General features: G+C 39.4%; 1 protein-coding gene across 1 annotated transcript in view; it reads right to left on the bottom strand.

Annotated features, from left to right (window-relative positions):
- The window catches only part of exoc4 (exocyst complex component 4), a 280,178-nt gene that overhangs the window by 104,456 nt on the left and 149,514 nt on the right, over positions 1–26,208 (bottom strand). Inside the window, exons 12-13 of the mRNA XM_061715202.1 lie at positions 12,161–12,263; positions 6,342–6,458 (exon numbers count right to left, since the gene is read on the bottom strand). Of these exons, the coding sequence (XP_061571186.1) occupies positions 6,342–6,458; positions 12,161–12,263 (220 nt within the window). The remainder of the gene's footprint in view (positions 1–6,341; positions 6,459–12,160; positions 12,264–26,208) is intronic.

The raw sequence follows: 26,208 nt of genomic DNA, 5'->3' as shown, positions 1-26,208 counted from the left end.
CTGCAGCCAGGCTGTATGAGAGAATTTAATGTGGTGTAGCAAAATATGGAGCTCTCCCTCCTGACAGCCGTGCTGCTTCCTATATCACGGTGTGTCTGCGGCAACACCTGGTGCACAAAGAACCACGGCACTTCAACGGGGGCGCGTGACGTACATGCCGGCACAAACACCTTATCCGGCCTTATTCACTGCTTCTGAGAATATGAAACCGACTTACGGTACATTCATTTGTTTTAGATTGACTTAAAAATCAGCCTGAAGTTAATTTTAATAAACTTTCTGTCTCCATAAAGACATTAGTCTCCTAAAATATGACTGAGTAGTAAGGATGTGCGGTATGGACTAAAAAATGTATCACAATAATTTCTGGCATTTATCCCGATAACGATAAAAATGACGATAAAAAAAAAAAACAATTCAACTCCACCTTTTCAACTATAAATCTAGCTCGCTCTCAGATCCACCATGTTTGTTACACAAAAACGTCATCAATGGGTTTCTTTCTTTCTTTCTTTCTTTCTTTCTTTCTTTCTTTCTTTCTTTCTTTCTTTCTTTCTTTCTTTCTTTCTTTCTTTCTTTCTTTTCTTTCTTTCTTTCTTTCTTTCTTTCTTTCTTTCTTTCTTTCTTTCTTTCTTTCTTTCTTTCTTTCTTCTTTCTGGCTCATTTCCTTCCTTCCTTCCTTCCTTCCTATTTGCTTCCTTCATTCCTTCCTTCCTTCCTTCCTCCTGGTATCTCCTTCCTTCCTTCCTCCTTTCCTCATTTTCTCCCTTCCTTCCTCCTTTCCTCATTTTCTCCCTTCCTTCCTCCTTTCCTCATTTCCTTCCTTCCTTCCTTCCTTCCTTCCTTCCTTCCTCCTTTCCTCCTTCCTCCCTTCCTTCCTTCCTTCCTTCCTCCTGCTCTCTCCTTCCTTCCTTCCTTCCTTCCTTCCTTCCTTCCTTCCTTCTTTTCTTCCTTCCATCCTTCTTTTCTCCCTCCCTCCCTCCCTCCCTCCCTTCCTTCCTTCCTTCCTTCCTTCCTTCCTCCCTTCCTCCCTTCCTTCCTTCCTTCCTTCCTTCCTTCCTTCCTTCCTTCTTTTCTTCCTTCCATCCTTCTTTTCTCCCTCCCTCCCTCCCTCCCTCCCTCCCTCCCTCCCTCCCTTCCTTCCTTCCTTCCTTCCTTCCTTCCTTCCTTCCTTCCTTCCTTCCTTCCTTCCTTCCTTCCTTCCTTCCTTCCTTCCTTCCTTCCTTCCTTCCTTCCTTCCTTCCTTCCTTCCTTCCTTCCTTCCTTCCTTCCTTCCTTCCTTCCTTCCTTCCTTCCTTCCTTCCTTCCTCCCTTCCTCCCTTCCTCCCTTCCTTCCATTTTTTTTGACGGTATATCGTGAACGGTAAAATATCACCCATTCCTACTGAGTAGACTCAGATCCCGACAAAATGAGCTGGGCCACAACCACGCAACCATTCAGGCAGATGGGATTAATCTTTAATAATCCACGTTTAACAAAAAGAAAGAATGATTCAACACCTAAACAGCTCCTGACACAAAGCGTTTTATCAAAAACCCATTTAAAGTTCTACTTTTGGTATAAAAGGTGCCAAACCCCCTTTTTTTTTTTAAAAGCTTGCAAGACAAAAAAGGTGAATAAAAACTCCACACCGAGGAACAGAGGAGCCTGTTATAGCGGCGACACTGTGGGTGAAGCCCATCACAAAAAACAGTGGGATGTCTCTCAAATTGGAGAGCAAATAACACAACATCGCACAGGTAGCAAACATACTCTCAGAGCCGCAAATAACACATTTAAAACAAAACAAAAAACCCACTGAAAACACAAACGTCATCCGGATGATTGAATGAGAACGGCAATAGTGGAAGCATAGAGGGCTGTTTTCTACTCAGCCTAATTAAAAAAGGCAAAGAGCCCAAACAAAAGGAGTGTTTTATCGCACTTCCTTCTATCGGTGGAAAGGCTCATTAGCCACAGCAGCATAATTATCAAGATGCTGAACTCCTCGTTAGGGAGGGGCCCCGGCCGTAAACAAACCCCCGCTGAACTCCCGACGCCCACCGTCTCTCTCTCCGTAATGAACTGCGACCGCCGTTCCCTCCCCGCGAGGGAACCCACCGACAGGAAGGCTCTGACAGCAAAACACGCCGACGAAAGGCTCTCACGAGAAAGTGGTTGCAAACTGAAACTCCCACCGTTGAGGACTGGATCAATGTTATCCATGACATTTTTGTCATGGAAAAACTGACATTTGTACTTAGACCGTTTACACGGAGCAAAAACGGTGGTGTTTTCATGCGTTTTGGCCGTTCGTTTACAAGAAAACGGAGCTCAAAGTCACCAAAAACCATCATTTCTGAAAACTCCGGCCAAAGTGGAGATTTTCAAAAACTCAGTTTTCACGTTTGCTTGTAAACGGAGGGAAACTGAGATTTAGACTCCAGAACGTCACATTATGCAACAGAAACGTCACCAGCATCATTTGTGCGACCTGTGTTTACAATTTGTTTGGCCACCGTCAATATTTTCTTGTATTTTACCTGTTTTATATTCTAAAGTCACACTTAAAAGTAACTCCACTTCTCTGTCACTCCAAACGAAAGACTCTCGTTCCGTCTTGGAAGTAACTGGCAGTCAAGGCTGATTTATGGTTCCGCGTTACACCAACGCAGAGCCTACGGCGTAGGGTACGCGGCGACGCGCACCGTACGTAGGCTACGCCATCGATTTAACACGGAACCATATTATTCAGGCTTCACACATGTCATTTGTTGACGTTTTTTTCCAGGATTCTGATTGGCTAGCATGACTTTACGCTTCTCGTTACACTGCCCCCTGCAGGTTTGGATGCTCATAGCACCTTAACAGCGGATGTATGCGGGTTCGTGTAAACGAGGATATTTTTCAAAACGTAGAGGGGGAAATATCCGTTTTTGTAAATACCCAGCTATGTGGAAACGTGGCCTTAAACAGGAAAAGTTTAAAGACTGCTGGAAGTCATGGACTGAATACGTATCCTCCTTTAGATTGGACTTTAAGTAATCTTTAGTAGAAGAGAATAATCCACTAACTCCCCCTAAGTTCTTGAGCTACTCTACTGTTGTTTTTAATATTTTGACTCTGATGTTTCAAGTATTATATTGTTTCAGGGGAACATGTTTGTAGGCAGTCCCCCTTCCTTCTTTTTTTTCCTTTTCCCTCTCCATTTTCATTGCTAATGATACTAGGAAAAGATGGCCAAGAACAAAAAAAATGTCAAGGTGTATCAGTGTCGAAGGGGTGAAACTATGGAACCGCCTGGATGAGGAACTAAAAAAAAGTAGCTCAATTTACAAATTAAAAAAAAATTATAAATCTAAAATAATAGATAAATATAGAACACTAATATAAATTATCTTCATATTAAACTGTCTAAATTATGCAACTTTCCTCCTGCAGCTGTCCTCAATCGTGAGTGACCACATTTATTTTCTTCTCTTCTTTGTTCATTTTCTTTGTTCATTTCTTTGTTTTGTTCGTTCATTTCGTTTTATTAGTATCTTTTTGTTTCTGAAGTCTGCCTTTTGTTGAAAAGGATAGCCAAAATAAGCCAAGAGGCTTCAGCCTATACCTTTTTGGTCAAAAAAAGAAAAAAGGAAATGTGTACATATATATATGTATATATATATATATATATATATATATATATATATATATATATATATATATATATATATATATATATATATATATATATATATACCTAACAAAATAAACTAAAACTAAACTAAAGAGCAGGTAAAAAGGTGTATAGGTATATATATATATATATATATACCTATATATATATACCTAACAAAATAAACTAAACTAAAACTAAACTAAAGAGCAGGTAAAAAGGTGTGAGAAATATTGTTTCTTTTTTATTATTATTTTAATTTTAGTTTTAATTTTTACTTTTTTTTTTCTCCCTTCCCTTTTATATTATTTTACCCCCTTTTCCCTCACTTTATGAATGAGTTGTCTTCTTTTTATTTTTATTTTACTTTTATTTATATCAAAAACAGGGACATGATGTAAGCATGCAATATTGTATAACATGTATCAGCTTTGTTCCAAATAAAAACTTGAATGAAAAACGAGCGCAATCACACTCTGGGAAACTGTCTCCTTCGAACGAAAAATACACACACATCACAAATCTATTACATTTTGGATTGATGATGAAGGAATTTTCTATTGAGTAACAATTAGAATTTAAATACTCTCCATTTTACTGCACTAAGTGATTCTAAACATCAGGACATATAAATAAGATTATGACAAGAAGAAAGTGCTGGGGTATTTTTCTTTGATTTAAGAGAGCTAATTATTATTATACCAGGAAATTATGTTTAGACAGAGTTGCAGGATACGAATGAATTAGCGTGTGAACATGCACGCTTGTGCAGTAAACGTCGGAGAGAGAGAGATCTCAGAAACGAGCGAGGACAAGTTAAGTTTTACATGCTTAAGTGCAGCCGAGTGCCGGCGGCGTGTGTCGTCGTCTGAATCTGAGTACCAAATGCAGAAAATGGCCCAAGGACAGACGCGTGTGAATGCTTGTCACGTACTGTATACATCACTTACCTGTGGCACTAACTAAATACCTCAGAAAGATCAGGCACAGTTTGAGCATCACTTATGATCGTGTGAGACAGACAGCAGCAACATCTCGGGGAGAAGCGGAAAAGACGCGGCGTGCGAGTGGGAATTTAACCCTAAACAGAAATTACAGACTATTTTCTGTAATTTCAGTGTATGCAAGAGAGAGAAAAGTGGTATATCCTGTATTATAAATGAGAAATGATAGTAAAATGGAGGGACAGGAAGGAACAGATAATACTTAAAAGCTGACTGTTACACAGTCTAATATAGAGGGAATGCGCATGACGTCACAGATGCGACTTCACAGCGGGTTGTGGCAGCGTAAACTTTCAGTTTGAGCAACTGGAAAACATCTAAAATGGGAAAGAGCTGTTGTGCGATCGACTGTACTCATAGATTTAGCAAGAAATCTGAGTTATTGTTTTACAGACTGCCGAAAAATAAGCTTAAGAGAGACAAATGGATCGCTGCAATTCACAGAAACAACTGGATACCAGGCACCGAAACGTGGATTTGCGGTTCCCATTTTGTATCAGGTAATGTTGGATTTTTGGGTAGCTAACGTTAAACGGTCAAATCATAAAGTTCGGTGTCCTCATTACTTTAATTTCTACAACAAATCCTGCCTTGAAGTCGGACCAAGCGTCAAGACTTTTGTATGCCTTCAAGCTTTGCTTCGTGTATTTCCCCGGCGTAGAAATTAAGTACATATAAATATCAGGAAACTGGATTCGTGGCCAAATATTAATGTCCATGGACCACTGGTTCTTGGTAACTGTACCAAATATTAATGTCCATGGACCACTGGTTCTTGGTAACTGTACCAAATATTAATGTCCATGGACCACTGGTTCTTGGTAACTGTACCAAATATTAATGTCCATGGACCACTGGTTCTTGGTAACTGTACCAAATATTAATGTCCATGGACCACTGGTTCTTGGTAACTGTACCAAATATTAATGTCCATGGACCACTGGTTCTTGGTAACTGTACCAAATATTAATGTCCATGGACCACTGGTTCTTGGTAACTGTACCAAATATTAATGTCCATGGACCACTGGTTCTTGGTAACTGTACCAAATATTAATGTACATGGACCACTGGTTCTTGGTAACTGTACCAAATATTAATGTCCATGGACCACTGGTTCTTGGTAACTGTACCAAATATTAATGTCCATGGACCACTGGTTCTTGGTAACTGTACCAAATATTAATGTCCATGGACCACTGGTTCTTGGTAACTGTACCAAATATTAATGTCCATGGACCACTGGTTCTTGGTAACTGTACCAAATATTAATGTCCATGGACCACTGGTTCTTGGTAACTGTACCAAATATTAATGTCCATGGACCACTGGTTCTTGGTAACTGTACCAAATATTCATGTCCATGGACCACTGGTTCTTGGTAACTGTACCAAATATTAATGTCCATGGACCACTGGTTCTTGGTAACTGTACCAAATATTAATGTCCATGGACCACTGGTTCTTGGTAACTGTACGGGTCACTGTCAAGTCCAACTGACGCTAATTTAAGCCGATAATGGGCTGTTATCCCGTCTTTTCCAGAGTTTCCCCTACTAGTTGTACCCGTTTTTGCCACTCGTGGCTGGTCCAGTGGGGAAGTGACGTCAATGCAGACCCTCCATTATATAATCCTTAACTGAAAGTAATAATTAGTGTTTTAAATGTACAAGTGGTGTTATGTTGGATGTTTCTCACCTGCAGCACGGGCCTCTGGACTCCCAGCAGCTTCATGGTGTCAGCACTCGCGAGGATCTTCAAGGGGTCGGCGGTTTTACTCACGGCCTCGATGTCCTTGTTGATCTCTGTCCTGACCTGGTGGTTCAAGGACAAAACGGTTTTGTTTTCAATTTTCAGACATAATAGAAAAACAACAACAAAAACAGGGATACAACTATACAAGAAAACAGGGGGGGGAGACACTACTGTCTTATATAATAATGCCATTTTGTCCGTCTTGCTACTGTAAATACATCTCTGTTTTAAGTCGTAGGCTTTAGGTAATTTGTTGATCGTATTTCTTCTACAATATCCAACCATTGGCTCAGTCCAGGTGAGTCCATATTCAGACAATTTCTTGTAATGGCTTTCTTAGAGATAGAATTTCAAAAATGTAATGTCCTCTTTATTTATTACCTACGGAAGAGTATTAGGGCCATGCAGGAGAAAAAATATTTGAGAGGGGAAGATTGTCAAGAATAGTGTTGAAAATACAATTTCTAGAAAAAAGTCGAAATGTCGAGATTGATGTTGAAATACAACTTCAAGAATAAAGTTGAAATTTCGTGTATAAAGTCAAAATCTCGTAAATAAAGTCGGAATTTCGAGAATAAAGTTGAAATATATTTCGACTTTTTTCTCGAAATTGTACTTCAACTTTATTCTCGACATTTCAACTTTTTTCCTCAACATTTCGACTTTTTTCTCCTCAACACTTCGACTTTTTTCTCGAAGTGCATAATGAAAAAAAAAATCTTCCTCCTCTAAAATATAATTTTTATTCTTCTCCTGCCTGGCCCTAATACTCTTCCGTAATTACCTCCTCTGGTATCAGTCCTAAGGAAATAACTTGGGGATCTCTAGGGCCGCGTTCAGACTGCAGGCAAATATCCGATTTTTAGCCCATCCAAATTGAAACTGGATGACTCTTTTGAAGTCTGAACAGTCCCAAACCGCATGATATCCGATTTTTGCAAACCAGATCGAAACCCCCTCCGGGAGGTAGTTTCATATCCGATCCATATCTCATTTGGGCAGATGCGTGTCAGTCTGAACATCCAAACACTCAGATCGGATATGACTGTCCCAGACGCTCCAAACCACCCGCCCATTTCCAGTTGTGGAGCTACTCATCCTTTCGCAGAGAGCATGTACAATCTCTGATGTCACGTCAAAAAATATTATTTGTAGTTTGAGTGTTGCAAATTCACATTACAAATCATGTTTTAATAGCAGAAAAAAAGACCGCATTTCCACGTAGGTGCGGGTCGCCGCGTACCCTACGCCGTAGGTCTGCGTCGGTGTAACGCGGAACCATAAATCAGCCTTCAGTCGCGCTGAGAGCCTGAACCTGCAGCCCGTCAGCCCCTCTCCTCCTAGGAGGAGAGGTTATGGAGCGGGGCTGCCAGTTATTCATTGCTGGTTCGTTTTGTTAACTCTGAGCTTTGTTGGTTGGTTTGTTCTGAACACCTTTCTTTGTTTCTCATTTTGCTGGTACGTCGGGTCCCTCCGCCGATCACACAACTTTTGCGGTATGCATTCATTTTTATGTCTAAAAATGATGCGCAGTGCCGACCCAATCAGAAACGGTACAGATATTTTGGGATTTTTTATATATATAAAAGAAATACATGACTTCACACAATACACGCGCTGGGTGACGCCTCCGCTCCGACGTCGTTGCTACGGCAACCCGTCAGATCAGTCAATGATGTGGTCCAGTCTGAACAGAGCCAGATCCGATATGGACACTTGCTAAAAACAGTGTGGGCAGTCAGCCCTGAAAATCGGATATGAGAAGGAATCAGATATATATCAGATTTGCCTGCAGTCTGAACGCGGCCTAGGAATCCCATATCCCAAAACCTTCTCCATAGCTCTTAGGATCCCATCCCAAAATTCTTGTATATTCCTACATGACCAGAAACGTTTTTGGTTTTTAAAATTATTTGGGGATTTCTGAAATCAACGCGTTGAAGAAATATTCAAAAATACAGTTAAAACATTAAAGTTTACACGTTAAAAGTTCCTCTTACACCTGTAAGCGATCATGATAGATCACAGACAGTAACTTTAGCATCATAATAAAAAAGCTTTCCTCTAAATCCCTTGTTGGATCACTCAAAAGGATTTCAGTGCACAAGTGAGAAAAAATATCTTTCTAAAAACCTGCAGATGCCACTATCATCAGGTCAAACGCTTGTTCTTTGTCAAAGTCAGGAGGAAGACACACACCCCCACCTCGGATGAGAGGAAATTAGTTCAGACAGTCATCGTGACCCGGGGACGGCGAGGACGAAGCGGAGCTGCCTGAAGCGGAACCACAACCACCGAGACGGGGTTTATGTCACCGTGAACTGAGACGCCGCCGTCCCAGGAAGGTGATTCCACTCTCACCTTCAGTAACTCCTGAAATATTTAGCTCATCACGCGGACGACGGAATTCACCAGGCTTTCTGAATGAAAGTTTTATGATGAGATTGAATTCACCCTCAGGATGATCAGAGGTGTTAGGGGGGTAAACTGTGACATCATATCCCAGGACTGTTCAACCACACGTGCAACTGGACATCGTGCAAAGTGGATGCAATATAGGGAGGGAATATGTCAAAAATCATAAAGATCGTGCACTTGTTGGCAAGTTTTTGATATTTGGCATGGTGTTAAGGTTTTCACAAACCACCGTAAACAAATTGGGACATCCCTCTAGTGGCCGGTTTGCAGAAAATTCAAAATGGCTCCAACCGAAAAGACCAAAGGTCATATCTCAGATTGCCTTAGTCCTAGATTGTTGTATATTGTCACTTTCTCTACTTTTTTGGTGCTAGGAATTCAATTCTGAGATAAATTTCCTATTTCAAGGTCATGCTGAAGGTCAAATTTAATTTTCAAGGTCATTTTATGCCCAAAAAACTATCTCTAGAATTAAGTCACATAGAAAGATTATATAGGGCTCTAGACCCATATTTTCATCCCCAAGGAATGCAATTTTCTGTTTGTTGTCAATCTCATTGGGTGAGAACAGTGGCCTTCCTTCAGGCTTAAGATGAACAAAACCTCAGAGCTAAGTCACAGTGAAAGAATAGGATTTTATTAAAATAACACAAAAAAAACATCAGCTGTGCATGTTTAAACTCACTTAACACCTACTGTACAATGCTGCCTATATCGCCTTGATTATTGATTCATTTTGAATTTTCTGCAAACCGGCCACTAAAGGGCCGTCCCAATTTGTTTGCGGCGCTTTTTGAAAACCTTATGTCCAAACCTACCACCATGCCAAATATCAAAAACTTGTCACCAAGTGCATGATTTTCATGAATTCCCTCCCAGCTAATAATGGAGATTTACATCAGACTAATATGAGCTCAATAATCAGTAAGAAATATAAAGACGAGCAGGGTTTTAGGACGATGACCCCAATCACAAGCCAAGGCTGACACCGGATCATTCCTTCACATGTTTTGGCAATGCCATTCTGGTAAAAAGTCAGTATATATATATCCAATGTCACTGGAAAGGCAATCCCATGTTCTCCCAGGGTCCTGATTAATGATGACTCTCAGGTAAATTTACAATACAAAGAAAAAGTTGTGTACCTGGCAGGATTAACATCTGGTAAAAAAATGCTTTCTCTTTGATGGAAACCACCACATGATCTACCAACATGTCACTGGTTTAATCTGTTTATGGACATTTTACATACAGGATTGTTTCAGAAAATTAGAATATTGTGATTTTCTGTAATGCAATTAAAGAAAAAATTAGAGAAAAATTAAGAAAACTCAAATATCCTATCTCAAAAAATTAAAATATTCTAGGAATCTTAATCTTAAACTGTAAACAGCAATATTAAAATAATAAAAGGCTTGGAATATTTCAGTTGATTTGTAATGAATCCAGAATGTATGACATTTTTTTTTTTTTTTTTTTTTTTTTTTTTTTTTTTTTTTTTTTTTTAATTGCATTACAGAAAATAAAGAACTTTATCACAATATTCAAATTTTCTGAGACAGTCCTGTATGGAACTTTCAGTTGCAAGAATTCATGGTGCGGGACCCAGGACATTAAAAATATGGACACATGCCATTGAAAAACTGAAAGAACTGAATATTGACTGAACATTTATCAAAATGTTTTGTTTTTTTTTTCTTTCTTGTCTTGCTCATCTTGTCCTGTTGTTTTATTGTTGTCTTGTTGGATCGCTATAGGGTGGGTGGGGGGACGGGTGATTTAAACGTTTTTGCTATACAATTGCGTCCATAATTGTTCGATTTAATTGTATGCATCAACAAAATGATAAAAAAAAAGTTGATCACAAAAAAAAAAAACAAGCCAAGGCTGATACTAAACTTTAAGGGATGGCTTTCCTACGGATTTACAAAGAACAATCGTCAAATATCCAATCAAAACCAAAGGTTGTCAATAGAAATCTATCATAACGTTATCTATAAGATGAAAACTTTGTCGATAAATTAAAAAAAACAACCCACTATTAAATCCCGTAGATCTTCCTTGAAGACGCAAAATAATTTTGTCCCAGGAAAGGAATAGTTCAAAGAAATAAATGACCAACAATTTTTTACCATCGCAGAGCGTTGTTTTATCGGTACACAGGAAATGATCAATTTACCTTCCCAGTTAAGTGGCCAATTCTGAGGAGCGGTGAAGATTAAGTAATAAAATGGTCCCCGGCACCACACAGTTCTCATTTTAGTGGGAATTCTGGGGGATAACTGGAATACAACTTACTTTCAAACCTTCGAGCTGCGCAAATTAATACATCTTTAAAAAGTACAAAGGGACAAGAACAAAGAATGACTTTCAAATGATGCAAATATCGTTTTTAAATGCAGAAATTGTCTGTACATCTTTCCCAATGACCCACGGTAGAAGGGAAATCTAATGCATCTTCCCGGAAGACTACAATGTTTCCCCGAGGGGCAGGCCCGGTTCTACGAGGGTGCATAAGCATTGCACCCTCAGTTTATGTGTTTGCATGCTCAGTTGAAAAGACAAAAAAAAGCAAGTTAGACAACGGTGGTCATGAGACAGAGACTCCATCTCAACTTGACTGGACCACACAGGTTATATTTATTCTTGTTAATCATTTTTCTATGTTTTATTTTCTGTTGCTACACTGCAAAAACTCAAAATCTTACCAGGAATATTTGTCTTATTTCTAGTTAAAATGTCTCGTTTGTAGTCAAAAAATCTCATTACACTTAAAACAAGAATAATTACCAGAAAAATAACTTGTTATTTGACAATTTTCACCTATTTCAAGTAGATTTTCACTTGAAATAAGTAGAAAAATCTGCCAGTGGGACAAGATTTATCTTCTCATTACAAGCAAAAAAATCTTGTTCCACTGGCAGATTTTTCTACTTATTTTAAGTGAAAATTTATTTGAAACAGGTGAAAATTGTTGTTTTTTCCAGTGATGAGTCTTGTTTTAAGTGTAATGAGATTTTTTTTTACTAAAAATGAGCCATTTTAACTAGAAATAAGTAATTTTTGCAGTGTAGATTGTCTTATGGGTGAGGTAGCCCAGACTAAATGTAGCATTTTCTTTGTTCTGCAGCGATATTGCTGCAAAAATGCACTTGAAAGTCACTTTAAATATTATTGTTTGACTGGTATCATTCCACTTGAAATTATAGGAAAATGCATAATTTAGTGTTGAATAACGTGCCAGGCATGTGCACCCCCTGTGATCTGAGATGCAGCCCTAGTCATCATTTTCTAGACCCGGCCCTGCCGAGGGGCGGTTTTGTGTGTGGTATCACTTCACCAACCTGGTTGAGGAAGAGGTCGTTGATGTAGTAGGCGAGAAAAGCTCGGAGCTGGCACTGCTTGGCTTGGCCCGGCCCCATGTTCATCTCTATCTCCTGAATGAATCTGGGAAAAAGGAAAACAAATATAAAGCAACGATCAAAATGAGCTACGAACAGTGGTCCAATTTGCACCTCAATTATTTGAAATGTTATCCTGGGAGTAACGAGAAATAGGATTGAGACCAGCAGCGCAGCAACTTCGCGGGCCGAGCAGCGAATAGGAAGGATAAGATCTGCCGCGGGAACTCATTTTGGAAAGATATGAATGCCACTCAAGACGTGTCAGAGCGAGGCAGTTAACCTAAACTGCTCCAGTGGAGCTGCTCACAGTCATTAAAGCAAGACTTTGGTTATATTATCAAACTCGGATATGAGCTTGCTGTATACGGTGGAAGCAGTACTCGAGTTGTAAAGAGAAATCAGGGGGGATGGTGGATTTTATCATATGGGGACAGATAATTTGTGCTGATTACAAATAATATAATATATTACAAATAATAGCAGTGACCAAAACACCTGCAGAAATACTGCAGGAATGACATAGCAGCAGTTAAATGCAGCCTTCTGTAAGCTTTAAATATCCACTGGGCTTACATCAAATACATCAAAACACAACAATAAAAAACACTTTTCTGAACTTATCAATATGAGTCTGTCCTTCACAGGATAAGTAAAATGGATCACTGCAAAAACTCACAATCTTAACAAGAATATTTGTCTTATTTCTAGTTAAAATGACTCATTTTAGTAAATAAATCTCATTACACTTAAAACAAGACTCATCACTGGAAAAAACAACAATTTTCACCTGTTTCAAGTAGATTTTCACTTGTAATAAGTAGAAAAATCTGCCAGTGGAACAAGATTTTTTTGCTTGTAATGAGACGATAAATCTTGTCCCACTGGCAGATTTTTCTACTTATTTCAAGTGAAAATTTACTTGAAACAGGTGAAAATGGTCAAATAAGTTATTTTTCTGGTAATGACTCTTGTTTTAAGTGTAATGACATTTTTTGACTAAAAATGAGACATTTTAACTAAAAAATAATACAAATATTCCAGGTAAGATTTTGAGTTTTTGCAGTGAAAATTTACTTGAAACGGGTGAAAATTGTCAAATAAGATATTTTTCTGGTGTTATTTTTCTGGTGATGACTCTAAATGTTGAAATAGCAGTAAAACCACATTCATTGATGAAATGACATAAGGGATGGAAAGGAGGGATGGCAGTTTTACAGGGGGGATGATTTTGACCGTTTTTATTTCAGGGGAGATGATTTTGACTTGTTTTTATTTCAGTAACTCCAACTCCAGTACTGGGTGCAAGAGCTGCAAATAGAAACAATGCTGGTTGATATAAACCAGTCGCAGCTACAGGGCGTCTGCTCTCCGGATTCTTCTGGAAAGCTGGTGTCTGCTCGCATCAGATAGGGTCAGACAGTTATGTATGGGTTTGTAGAGGCACATGTGCACGTCATTTATCAGTGAATCACTGGTCACTGGCCTTGTCTCACACACACCACAGGGCAAAGCATGCAAGAGTAAGTGCTTTCTCAAGCGTTCAGTCTATATAAATGCACAAATAAATCAAATTCCTCACGAGAAAAAAAAATAGATTTGACCTATGAGACATTTAATGTGTGATCTAAACTCACAGAGAAGATAAAACATTGAGTTTGAAAGAAAATGTTTAACATTTTATCAACAGGAAATGAAGTTAGTCGCTGCAGTAAAGCAGTGGGTTTGAGTAATGGACGGTTGTTGTTGCAGAGCAGACGGACAAACGACGACAAAGAGCGGAGTCGGTGGACGACTGATTAGATTAAGTTAAGCTTAAATGTAAGTGCACAAACAAACATCTGAATGCATAGGCATAAATAAAAAGGCAAATAAAATCAAACTGTGCAATAGGGATGGGCGATATTTTACCGTTCACGATAAACCGTGAAAAAAATTCCCCACGGTAAGAATTTGTATCTCACGATAAAAACGCTAAATTCCCGTTGATGACGTTTTTGTGTAAAGCTGATTTATTGAAGGAAGGAAGGAAGGAAGGAAGAAAGGAAGGAAGGAAGGAAGGAAGGAAGGAAGGAAGGAAGGAAGGAAGGAAGGAAGGAAGGAAGGAAGGAAGGAAGGAAGGAAGGAAGGAAGGAAGGAAGGAAGGAAGGAAGGAAATTAACCTGAAAGAATGAAAGAAAGAAAGAAATGAAGCAAAAAGAAAGAAAGAAAGAAATGAAGCAAAAAGAAAGAAAGAAAGAAATGAGGCAAAAAGAAAGAAAGAAATGAGGCAAAAAGAAAGAAAGAAAGAAATGAGGCAAAAAGAAAGAAAGAAAGAAACGAGGCAAAAAGAAAGAAATGAGGCAAAAAGAAAGAAAGAAATGAGGCAAAAAGAAAGAAAGGAGGCAAAAAGAAAGAAAGAAAGAAACGAGGCAAAAAGAAAGAAAGAAAGAAACGAGGCAAAAAGAAAGAAATGAGGCAAAAAGAAAGAAAGAAAGAAACGAGGCAAAAAGAAAGAAAGAAAGAAACGAGGCAAAAAGAAAGAAAGAAAGAAATGAGGCAAAAAGAAAGAAAGAAAGAAATGAGGCAAAAAGAAAGAAAGAAATGAGGCAAAAAGAAAGAAAGAAAGGAGGCAAAAAGAAAGAAAGAAATGAGGCAAAAAGAAAGAAAGAAATGAGGCAAAAAGAAAGAAAGAAATGAGGCAAAAAGAAAGAAAGAAAGAAAGAAAGAAAGAAATGAGGCAAAAAGAAAGAAAGAAAGAAAGAAAGAAATGAGGCAAAAAGAAAGAAAGAAAGAAAGAAAAAGAAATGAGGCAAAAAGAAAGAAAGAAAGAAAGAAATGAGGCAAAAAGAAAGAAAGAAAGAAAGAAAGAAAGAAAAAGAAATGAGGCAAAAAGAAAGAAAGAAAGAAAGAAATGAGGCAAAAAGAAAGAAAGAAAGAAAGAAAGAAAGAAAGAAAGAAATGAGGCAAAAAGAAAGAAAGAAAGAAAGAAAGAAAGAAAGAAAGAAAGAAAGAAAGAAAGAAAGAAAGAAAGAAAGAAAGAAAGAAAGAAAGAAAGAAAGAAAGAAAGAAAGAAAGAAAGAAAGAAAGAAAGAAAGAAAGAAAGAAAGAAAGAAAGAAAGAAAGAAAGAGGATAAATTCCCATTGATACGTTTTTGTGTAACAAACATGGCGGATCTGAGAGCGAGATAGATTTATAGTTACAAAGGTGGAGTTGAATTAGTATTTTTTTCATCGTCATTTTTATCGTTATCGTGATAAATGCCAGAAATGATTGTGATACATTTTTTAGTCCATACCGCCCATCCCTACTGTGCAATGGCGCCACTCGGCTCCTGCAGCCAATTAGTCAGCGAAAACAGAGGCAGTAGTGAGGTGTGTGTGAGTGTGTGTGTGAGTGTGTGAGTGAGTGTGTGTGAGTGAGTGTGAGTGAGTGTGTGTGTGAGTGTGTGTGTGAGTGAGTGAGTGTGTGAGTGTGTGTGTGTGAGTGTGAGTGTGTGTGAGTGAGTGTGTGCACCCTTGTGTGTCAGAGTAAGCAAGGGAGAGACGGGATAAGCAAGGACCCTAAACCCATCCTAAATCCTTCATTGATTCCCACTAAAACTCTACCACAACAGAAAGTTAAGTAGCAAAAACTCTTCTGTGGCCTCATTAAAACTGTCAAGCTTGCAAAAGAATAGGCCCCAGTTATAGAGCTTATCTGTATAAATATGTAGAGAGCACAATTCAAAAGCTTTCCCTTTAGTTAAAAAAAAAAAAAAAAAAAAAAAAAAATTGCTGACAGCTTCCTTTTCAAAAAAAAAAAAATAAATCGATCTAAAGTTAAAAGTTGCCTGTTTAAACATGCGTCATGTTGTTCTGAGATCCAATGGAGGCCGTCATTATTGTCATTGTTTCAATACGAGTGTCAAGATGATGGATGTTTGGGGTGGTTTGTGAACACAGATGGATTTTTGTAGGCAGGGGTGATAACGTTTGAGTAATGCGGCCGGGACGGGGCAGTAAAACGGCTTTGTCTATCCAGAAGGCCATCTGGCGCGGAGCTGCGGGCGCCGCTCTCCAGTTATACCGGGCCCGTGGGTGACGCGGGGAAGTTCAGTAGGACTAGCCGGGATAAAAGCCCCACCGGGGCCCGTCGGGCTTCACACTGCCCACAGAGAACATGTAAGCAAATTTACATTTTAAGAGTGCAAATTGAGTGAGTGTGGCAGCTGGCTTTGCACAAAAATGTGATGTCAGGGGTTTGGATGGAGAATATTGAGCCTGGTTAAAACTCAAAAAAACTACTTAGAAAGTACCGCGGTGCTGAAACTTCTAAATGATGCTGAAAAATGCCCCAAAACTCTAAATATTACTGCAAACATAATGCTGATTACTGGTGATGATAATGAAGAGAGAACACTTTCTAGATGATGATGATCACAAATATCACTCAAGTAAATCAACACTCACAAAGCCATAATGATGTCTGAGAGCTTCATTATTTTCGCTGGTTGTCAAAGGCCATTTACTGAGATACTTGGAGACACGACTTCTACACAGAGACAGTCTGACCTCTCATTCACAGATGGCACTTATATACACTTATTAGCCGTATTTGATGGCTCAAGGCTACTCCACGCTAAAGAGTCATCAGATGAGGTGAACTGCTGGACAATGCGTCTTTTACTGTGTTAATAACGCTGTTTTAATACATCAGACCTATTATGGCATCTTATAAATATAATGGCAGAAAAACAACTTCACTCAGAACATCTAACTTAACCTAAAGAAATAGAGGGAATGCACATGACGTCACAGATGCGACTTCACAGCGGGTTACGCTCACTGAGTGTCAGAAAGACTGAGTGTCAGAAAGACTGAGTGTCAGCGTAAACTTTCAGTTTGAGCAACTGGAAAACATCTAAAATGGGAAAGAGCTGTTGTGCGATCGACTGTACTCATAGATTTAGCACGAAATCGGAGTTATCGTTTTACAGACTGCCGAAAAATAAGCTTAAGAGATACAAATGGATCGCTGCAATTCACAGAAACAACTGGATTCCAGGCACCGAAACATGGATTTGTGGTTCCCATTTTGTATCAGGTAATGTTGGATTTTTGGGTAGCTAACGTTAAAACGGTCAAATCATAAAGTTCGGTGTCCTCATCACTTTAATTTCTACAACAAATCCTGCCTTGAAGTCGGACCAAGCGTCAAGACTTTTGTAAGCCTTCAAGCTTTGCTTCGTGTATTTCGCCGGTGTAGAAATTAAGTAAATATAAATATCAGGAAACTGGATTCGTGGCCAAATATGAATGTCCATGGACCACTGGTTCTTGGTAACTGTACCAAATATTAATGTCCATGAACCACTGGTTCTTGGTAACTGTACCAAATATTAATGTCCATGGGACCACTGGTTCTTGGTAACTGTACCAAATATTAATGTCCATGGACCACTGGTTCTTGGTAACTGTACCAAATATTAATGTCCATGGACCACTGGTTCTTGGTAACTGTACCAAATATTAATGTCCATGGACCACTGGTTCTTGGTAACTGTACCAAATATTAATGTCCATGGACCACTGGTTCTTGGTAACTGTACCAAATATTAATGTCCATGGACCACTGGTTCTTGGTAACTGTACCAAATATTAATGTCCATGGACCACTGGTTCTTGGTAACTGTACCAAATATTAATGTCCATGAACCACTGGTTCTTGGGGTAACTGTACGGGGTCCACTGTCAAGTCCAACTGACGCTAATTTAAGCTGATAATCGGCTGTTATCCCGTCTTCTCCACTAGTTGCAGCTGTTTTTGCTGATGTTTTGCCACTCGGTGCCAGTAAGGGGGGCTGGTCCAGTGGGAAAGTGACGTCAATGCAGACCTTCTATAGTTTAAAGGGGACCTATTATGGCATCTAATACCTATTTTAAAACAGGCCTTGAATGTCTTAAAAACAATCTTTTGATTGTTTTTTGCTAAATAAATTAGAAATTCAGCCTCTGAGCCATGTCTTTATCCTGCTTCTATTTTCTTCCTGTCGCTCGTGTTGAAAGCGCTGTAGGAAACGGTCATGGATGAGGAACGGCTGATCCACTTACCGTATTGGCCCGAATATAAGACAGTGTTTTTTGCATTGAAATAAGACTGAAAAAGTGGGGGTCGTCTTACATTCGGGGTCTAGACATTATACCCATTCACAACACTAGATGGCGCCAGATATCTTTAAAGCGAATGCTGAACTTAACTCCCCAGGACAAAGTGAACTCCTGTCACGAAGAAGAAAAATAAAAATAGTGGTAAGAAAGAAAAGAGGAAAAAATAAGAAAAGAGATAACAGAAGATGGAGAAACAAGAAAAGTGAGTGGAAGATCGACAGGTTAACCGGCAGCTGAGGAGAAGTTATGATGCAAACTTCAAGATTATTTGAATGATGCAAAATAACATGCTTTTTCTCTCGAATATATTGTTATAATCATTTGTTTCAGATGTACTGTCATTATTTTCTGTATGAAAATTGAATTTGGTGTTCAAAAAATCTTTTTTCAAACTTGAGTCTTGTAAAAGAGGGGGTCGTCTTATAATCAGGGTCGTCTTATATTCGGGGCCAATACGGTAGTTGAAATGAGAAGTTATCTCTATGATTCCTCCTCATTTCACTACAAAAACCTCAATAAAGTGGCAGCTGCTGGAGGGAGATGGACAGAGAGCGTCCGATGTCACAAAGTGCTACGTCGGCCGCTCACATGCAGGACACGGTGTTTAGTTGTGGGTCTGGTTTGCATTTTGGTTACGTAATGAAAGGGAGCAGAATCTTATTGGCTCGTAGAAGCCACATCATACAGGACGGCTCATCCGGGCGGCTGTACAGACACGGCAGAATTTGGTTGCTTTTCCTCCTTCTCTGAGTTGGCAGGCTGAGGGGAGACCACTTTATATATGTTAAAGCAAGAAAAAACCTGGTTTTCAGAATAGGTCCCCTTTAATCTCGACATTTGACTTTTTTCTCACCATTTTGACTTTTTTTTCCCAACATTTTGACTTTTTTCTCGACATTTTGACTTTTTTTCTCGACTTTTTTCTCGACATTTTGAATTTTTTTTCTCGCCATTTTGACTTTTTTCTCGCCATTTTGACTTTTTTTCTCGACATTTTGACTTTTTTTCTCGACATTTTGACTTTTTTTCTCTACATTTTTTCTTGACATTTTGACTTTTTTTCTCGACATTTTGCCTTTTTTCTCGACATTTTGACTTTTTTCTCGACATTTTGACTTTTTTCTCGACATTTTGACTTGTTCTCGACATTTTGACTTTTTTTTCTCGACATTTTTTTCTTGACATTTTGACTTTTTTTCTCTGCATTTTGACTTTTCTCAACATTTTGACTTTTTTTCTCGACATTTTGACTTTTTTTTCTCGACATTTTTTCTTGACATTTGACTTTTTTTCTCTGCATTTTGACTTTTCTCAAACTTTTGACTTTTTTTCTCGACATTTTGCCTTTTTTCTCGACATTTTGACTTTTTTTCTTGACATTTCGGCTGGCAGAGTTGTTGTTGTTCGGCCAGAGTTAGTTGTGGTTTCACGCATCATCGTTCCGTAACGACGGGCGCAGAATCTGAACGGTTCGTAGATCCACATCACACTGGACGGCTCATCCGGGCGGCTGTACAGATACTGCAGAATCTGGTTTCTTTCCTCCTTCTCTGAGTTGGCAGGCTGAGGGGAGACCACTTTATATATGTTTAAAGACAGAGAAAATCTGTTTTTCATAATAGGTCCCCTTTAAGTGTACCTGTGCAGCCATTAAATAACAGCGCAGGCGTTCCTAATCAGTTCCTACTCTACCTAAAATCCTCGCGCTCACACTTAAGACGCATTCAACCCTTTCGCAGAAACCCAACATGTGCTCGTGATGCCGTTATAATTGGACCCGATGTGACATTTGCCAAATCCATTTCACTGCGAAGTGACAACAAAACGCACCGGTCCCAGTCAAGCCATATGGCAGCTGTACGCAGCCGGGCGTCATCCCAGTCGCTAAGGAGACGCTGTGGAGGCAGCGGAGAGACTCAGCAGCACAGTGTGAGCTCATCCCTGTGTGTGAAATCTTAATAAACTTAAAATAATCTGCTCATCTACACTCGCACGCATGCAACACACACGGGCACCGTTTTCAATAAACCCTGTAACCATAACAAAGGCAGGAAATAGACTTAGGACCGCTGAAAACACAGCTTGTTGTCCTGCTATTTGATTTTCTGGTAGCTATAAATATTTCCACTGATCACAGTGGCGATAAACGCACTATGTTTTAATCTTTTATATAATCAGAATGTCCAATTAAGGCTGGAAACGGAACAGATGCCTGAAAACAGGGCGCTCTGGTCTCGGCCCTACAGTAACGGCATAAATCTTTGAACCGCCAGAACACCCTAGTGCCCCCCGACAAACTGAGCATCTGACGCATCGTGAAATAAAACAGAATCCTTATCACGCTTTAAAAGCTTTGAAAATTGTGTACTGAAACTGCGATAAAGAAGTTGTGGTCTGGCAAGGGAGGAAGACTGGAAACATTTTAATAATCATCTTTTAAGAGCATGGATTACTGCACATCTATCAAAAGACAGCGATCTGGCTTCAAAAAAATTGATTTTATAACATTTGTTTTATAAGGAACAATCAAATTCATAAAAAAAAAACATGCTCGTATAACCTATGAAAGTAAGTGCCGGTCTGCTCTGGTTGCAACACGATGACACCAGTTGAATTTCAAACCCGGTTCCTCAGCAGCGACTGCTGATGATTGTCCTTGACAGCATGTGATTATCTGTCATTAGGAAACAGATGTCGGAGCCTTCGGGTCTGGAGCCGTAACTGTTGACGCCGTGTTTCTGCTAACACCCGGTGACGCTTATAAAGACGACCCGCTGCAACTTGACGACTTTCAAATGCAAAAACCGGATGTTTAGTAGGGATGGATGGGCGATATGGACTAAAAAATGTATCACGATAATTTCTATTATTTATCCCGATGACGATAAAAATGATGATAAAAAAAATACCAATTCAACTCCACCTTTGTAACTATAAATCTATCTCGCTCTCAGATCCGCCATGTTTGTTACACAAAAAACGTCATCAACAGGAATTTATCTTTCTTCCCTTCTTCCCTTCTTCCCTTCTTTCTTTCTTTCTTTTCTTTCTTTTCTTTCTTTCTTTTCTTTCTTTCTTTCTTCTTTCTTTCTTTCTTCTTTCTCTTCTTTCCTGTTTTCTCCCTACCCTCCCTCCCTTCCTTCCTCCTGCTCTCTCCTTCCTTCTTCCCTTCCTCTTTTCTCCCTTCCTTTCTTCTTTCCTTGTTTTCTCGTTTCCTTCCTTCTTTCCTTCCTTCCTTCCTTCTTTCCTTCCTTCCTTCCTTCTTTCCTTCCTTCCTTGTTTTCCTCGTTTCCTTCCTTCCTTCCTTCTTTCCTTCCTTCCTTGTTTTCTCGTTTCCTTCCTTCCTTGTTTTCTCACTTCCTTCCTTCCTTGTTTCCTTCCTTCCTTCCTCGTTTCCTTCCTTCCTTGTTTTCTTGCTGCCTTCCTTCCTTCCTTCCTTCCTTCCTTCCTTCCTTCCTTGTTTTCTCACTTCCTTCCTTCCTTCCTATCCTTCCTTGTTTTCTCACTTCCTTCCTTCCTTCCTTCCTTGTTTTCTCACTTCCTTCCTTCCTTCCTTGTTTTCTCACTTCCTTCCTTCCTTCCTTCCTCCCTTTCACCCTTCCTTCCTCCTGCTCTCTCCTTCCTTCCTTCCTTCCTTCCTTCCTTCCTTCCTTCCTTCCTTCCTTCCTTCCTTCCTTCCTTCCTTCCTTCCTTCCTTCCTTCCTTCCTTCCTTCCTTCCTTCCTTCCTTCCTTCCTTCCTTCCTTCCTTCCTTCCTGTCCTTCCTTCCTTCCTTCCTTCCTTCCTTCCTTCCTTCCTTCCTTCCTTCCTTCCTTCCTTCCTTCCTTCCTTCCTTCCTTCCTTCCTTCCTTCCTTCCTTCCGGGAGATGACAAATTCTTATCGTGAGGAATTTTTTTGACGGTTTATCGTGAACGGTAAAATATCGCCCATTCCTAATGTTTAGTACTTTTTTTTTTTTAAATCAAGATAGCTAAAGCAGATGAGAGCAGACAGGGCCAATGATTTTATTTTATAGCAACAGTTGGGGATTCATTTCCACTAGAAACTAAACCCACGGTAACAAATGCTTCTTTAAACGGAAAGGATAGGAATCCCATCATCTATCTCTATCCGCAGCCGCAGTGTAATGATGCTGAAAGAGGAATGGGATAAAGACAAAGATTTCGAGAAAGGCGGGCGGAATAAGAGCGTGCTGAGATCCATTAGGGACTCAGCATTTTTAAATCTCCCAGAATTCCCCACAGACACGAACCCTATCGGCTGTGGTGAATTCTGATTCCGCCGCCCGGAGAGGGAAAGGCTCGTTCTGTCACACGCCAAGGACGGACGCGGAGGCCGAGCCGGTGCAGGCGTTTGTTTGTGCACACCTGAGTGTGCGGCACCTGTCCCAAACCTTTCCATCACACACACACACGAGTCAATTCACCGCTTTCAGGACACGTACCCGCGTTATTCTCAGAGGTGTCAAGTAACGAAGTAGAAATACTTCGTTACCTTACTTAAAAGGAGCTTGAGGCCGGATTGAGGCAGGATTTATGAAAAAAATCCGTATACATTTTAAGTTTTCTAGTAATAATGTCAGATGAAGCGTTCCAAACCCAAAAGAATGTTTCCTCTAGTGTATCTCTCCTTTGCCTTGAACAGGCTGTGTGCTGCAAAATGTGCTGCAATTGTGACCGGAATTTCCCGCGCTGGGCTGCAGATGTGACGTCACATGACGCTGCATGCACGTTCTCCCCGTTCTCCCGTGCCGGCTTCGCTGTTGGCTGCAGTACCCCCAACGGCCGTCATGGTGAAGGGTGGCGCTAGAGAGTCTCATTTCTTAAAAGGAGCCTCAAGCTACTTTAAGTAGAAATTTTGGTTATCTACACCAGAGACGTTCAATAAACGATACAGCCCACTACGGTTGTGTTTCCTGTATCCGTGTCACGTGACTGCCCCGCCCCTTTAGGGAGACAGGAAGTAGGTCCTGAGTCTATTGAGTCCTATGGGAAAAGTGAATGTGAGCACAGATTATTACCAATTCCTTCACCCCATAGTAACCTAAGTAAATATGGGACCCATTTTTCAAAAGCCACAAACCTTCTGAACATTCTGACACCAAAAATGGCAATTTTCATTGCCATTTTGGCTCTCATCGTTTTCCCATTGGATAAAATTAAGTTTAAAACTAAAACAAAACTTGCTTCTTTGCTAAATAATACTGTTATTTTTATTATTTAAGTCTTTTTGGAAGAAAGATGTACTGTATCTAGTGTTTTTATGTTCCAAAACGATGTGGGGAGAGGGGCGGCCACGCCCACTTAGGAGACAGGAAGTGGATACCATTTCATACCATTGGCAGTAACGGTAATGCGCTATCTTCTGTATAGAGGATCTTTGTCTATACTTCACTGGAGTAATTATTTTTTCAGACGACTTTTTACTTTTACTCCTTACATTTTAACGCAATTATCTGTACTTTTTTCCTCCTTACATTTTAAAAACAGCCTCGTTACTCTATTTCATTTCAGCCTTTAATAAAAACTATCCAGTTAAATTGCTCCATCTGGATAGAGTGAATTTGGTTGTGGTTGTTTCAGATGTTCTTGTCCAGTTTTGTTCTTACATCCGTTCCCTCAGATTCCTGCAACTAAACTTGGATGTACATTCCAATAAACCAGAGGTCGGCAACCCGCGGCTCTGGAGCCGCATGCGGCTCTTTAGCGCCGCCCTAGTGGCTCCCTGGAGCTTTTAAAAAAAAATGTTTGACCTTTTTTTTTTCCTTTTTTTCTTCTTTTTTTCCTTTTTTTCTTCTTTTTTCCCTTTTTCTCTTTTTATTTCTTTTTTTCTTCTTTTTTTTCTTCTTTTCCTTTTTGTCTTCTCTTTTTCCTTTTTCTCTTTTTTCTTCCTTTTTAATCTCGACATTTCGACTTCTTTCTCAAGATTGTACTTCAACATTAATCTTGACATTTTGACTTTTTTCTCGACATTTTGACTTTTTTCTCAACATTTCAACTTTTTTTTTTGAAATTTTGACTTTTTTCTCAACATTTTGACTTTTTTCTTGAAAATTTTGACTTTTTTCTCGACATTTCAACTTTTTTCTTGAAATTTTGACTTTTTTCCTCAACATTTCGACTTTTTTCTTGAGATTTGTACTTTTTCCTCGAAGTGCATAATGAAAAAAAAATCTTCCCCCAGTTATATCTATTATAGAAACATGCAGCATGTGTTGCCTTCATTCTAAGGCTGATACAAGACTTTTCATTTTTTGCGGCTCCAGACATATTTGTTTTTTGTGTTTTTGGTCCAATATGGCTCTAAAACATTTTGGGTTGTCGACCCCTGCAATAAACATTAGGATAAATGATAACATGCCTCTGAAGTTTGACTTTTTGCACCATTACAATACTTATAGGCAACTAGTCATCATATCTGCTGCTCTCTGAAACACATGTTAATGCTCAATAGTACAACATATATGCTTCTTTAATATATTTACATTATACTAAGGTGCATTCTTTTTCAATGGCTTTTGTCCTTAATGGCTTTTTTCCCCCTTACATTACTTTTACTTTTATACTTTAAGTAGTTTTGAAACCAGTACTTTTATACTTTTACTTGAGTAAAAAACTTGAGTTGATACTTCAACTTCTACATGAGTATTTTTAAACTCTAGTATCTATACTTCTACCTGAGTAATGAATGTGAATACTGAAGGACACCTCTGCACGTACCTTGGTTATTCTCTAATGATACACAACCTCGTCACTTGAGAGAAATTCAAAGTGGTGAGTGGATTTTAATAGCTGGGGACACTCTGATTTTTTATGGCAACGACAAACATTAGCTTTCATCCCAAACGATCACAGAATAAACGCTGGACAAGCAGCTTTTTAGTGTTATCGGACTTCACGTCCAGTATCGATCCGGTGGTGATATTACACACTCCAGTACACACTATGTAATTATTTCTACAGTGGTAGAAATAATTAAGACCTTGCTCCAGAGGTTTGACGGCTGTGTGGTAGCAATAAATGAAAAAAAAACCTAATCATGTAGGATAAATCACACTATAGTTCAGTTACAAGTTTGGTCTCGGGCAGCTTTTATACACAAGATGAACAGTTTTAATGTCCATCACCACAAGATGGCACTGTGTCAGCTTCCTGCAGCTGCAGGATTCCTCACCCCCTCCTCCTCTATCACAAACAGGTTTTGATAAAGTATTAAGATTGTAGTTGGCGTGTACCATCTGCAAATTGTACCAGGTTTGCTGCATGGATGTGTACGTGAGACGGAGTAACACAAAGAAAAAAGCAGAAAAGAAGCAGTAACAGTCTTTTTTTTTTGTGTGTGTGACAATGCTGTGTGTGATTAAGTGTGGGATCATGTGTTCTCGTCAGTCCCTGATGAAATGCATATGGTCTTCCCACACACACCGCCCACGCCTCTGCCAGACTCCCTGCTGTTTTCTCTCTTTTTTTTTAACTCTTGCACTTGCCCGCCGATGCTGCATCACATACGCTGAGGGCTTTGTGTGTGAGGTGGTGGGTGCGGGGGCCACGGACGTGTGTGTGTTTATGTGCAAAAAGAAAAGAGAAAGATGGCAAAAATGCTAATGTATTATGAAAATGAGGTGAGTGGGTGAGAGTGTCCGCATGCTTACGGCAGCAGGTATAAACGGGCTTCATGATCGCAACCTGTCCCTCCGACTAGGAATGGGGGATATTTTACCGTTCAACATAAACCGTCAAAAAAATTCCTCACATTTGTCATCTCGCGGTAAAAATTATATTTTACGTCATATACGTTTTTGTGTAAAGACGGATTTATGGTTCTGCGTTAAATCCACGCACAATGTATAGGAAGGAAGGAAG

The sequence above is a fragment of the Cololabis saira genome, chromosome 23 (genome assembly GCF_033807715.1).
Source record: "Cololabis saira isolate AMF1-May2022 chromosome 23, fColSai1.1, whole genome shotgun sequence".
Taxonomy (NCBI): Eukaryota; Metazoa; Chordata; class Actinopteri; order Beloniformes; family Belonidae; genus Cololabis; species Cololabis saira.
Note: the sequence above shows the minus strand (reverse complement) of the source record. Positions and strands in the feature narration are given on the sequence as shown.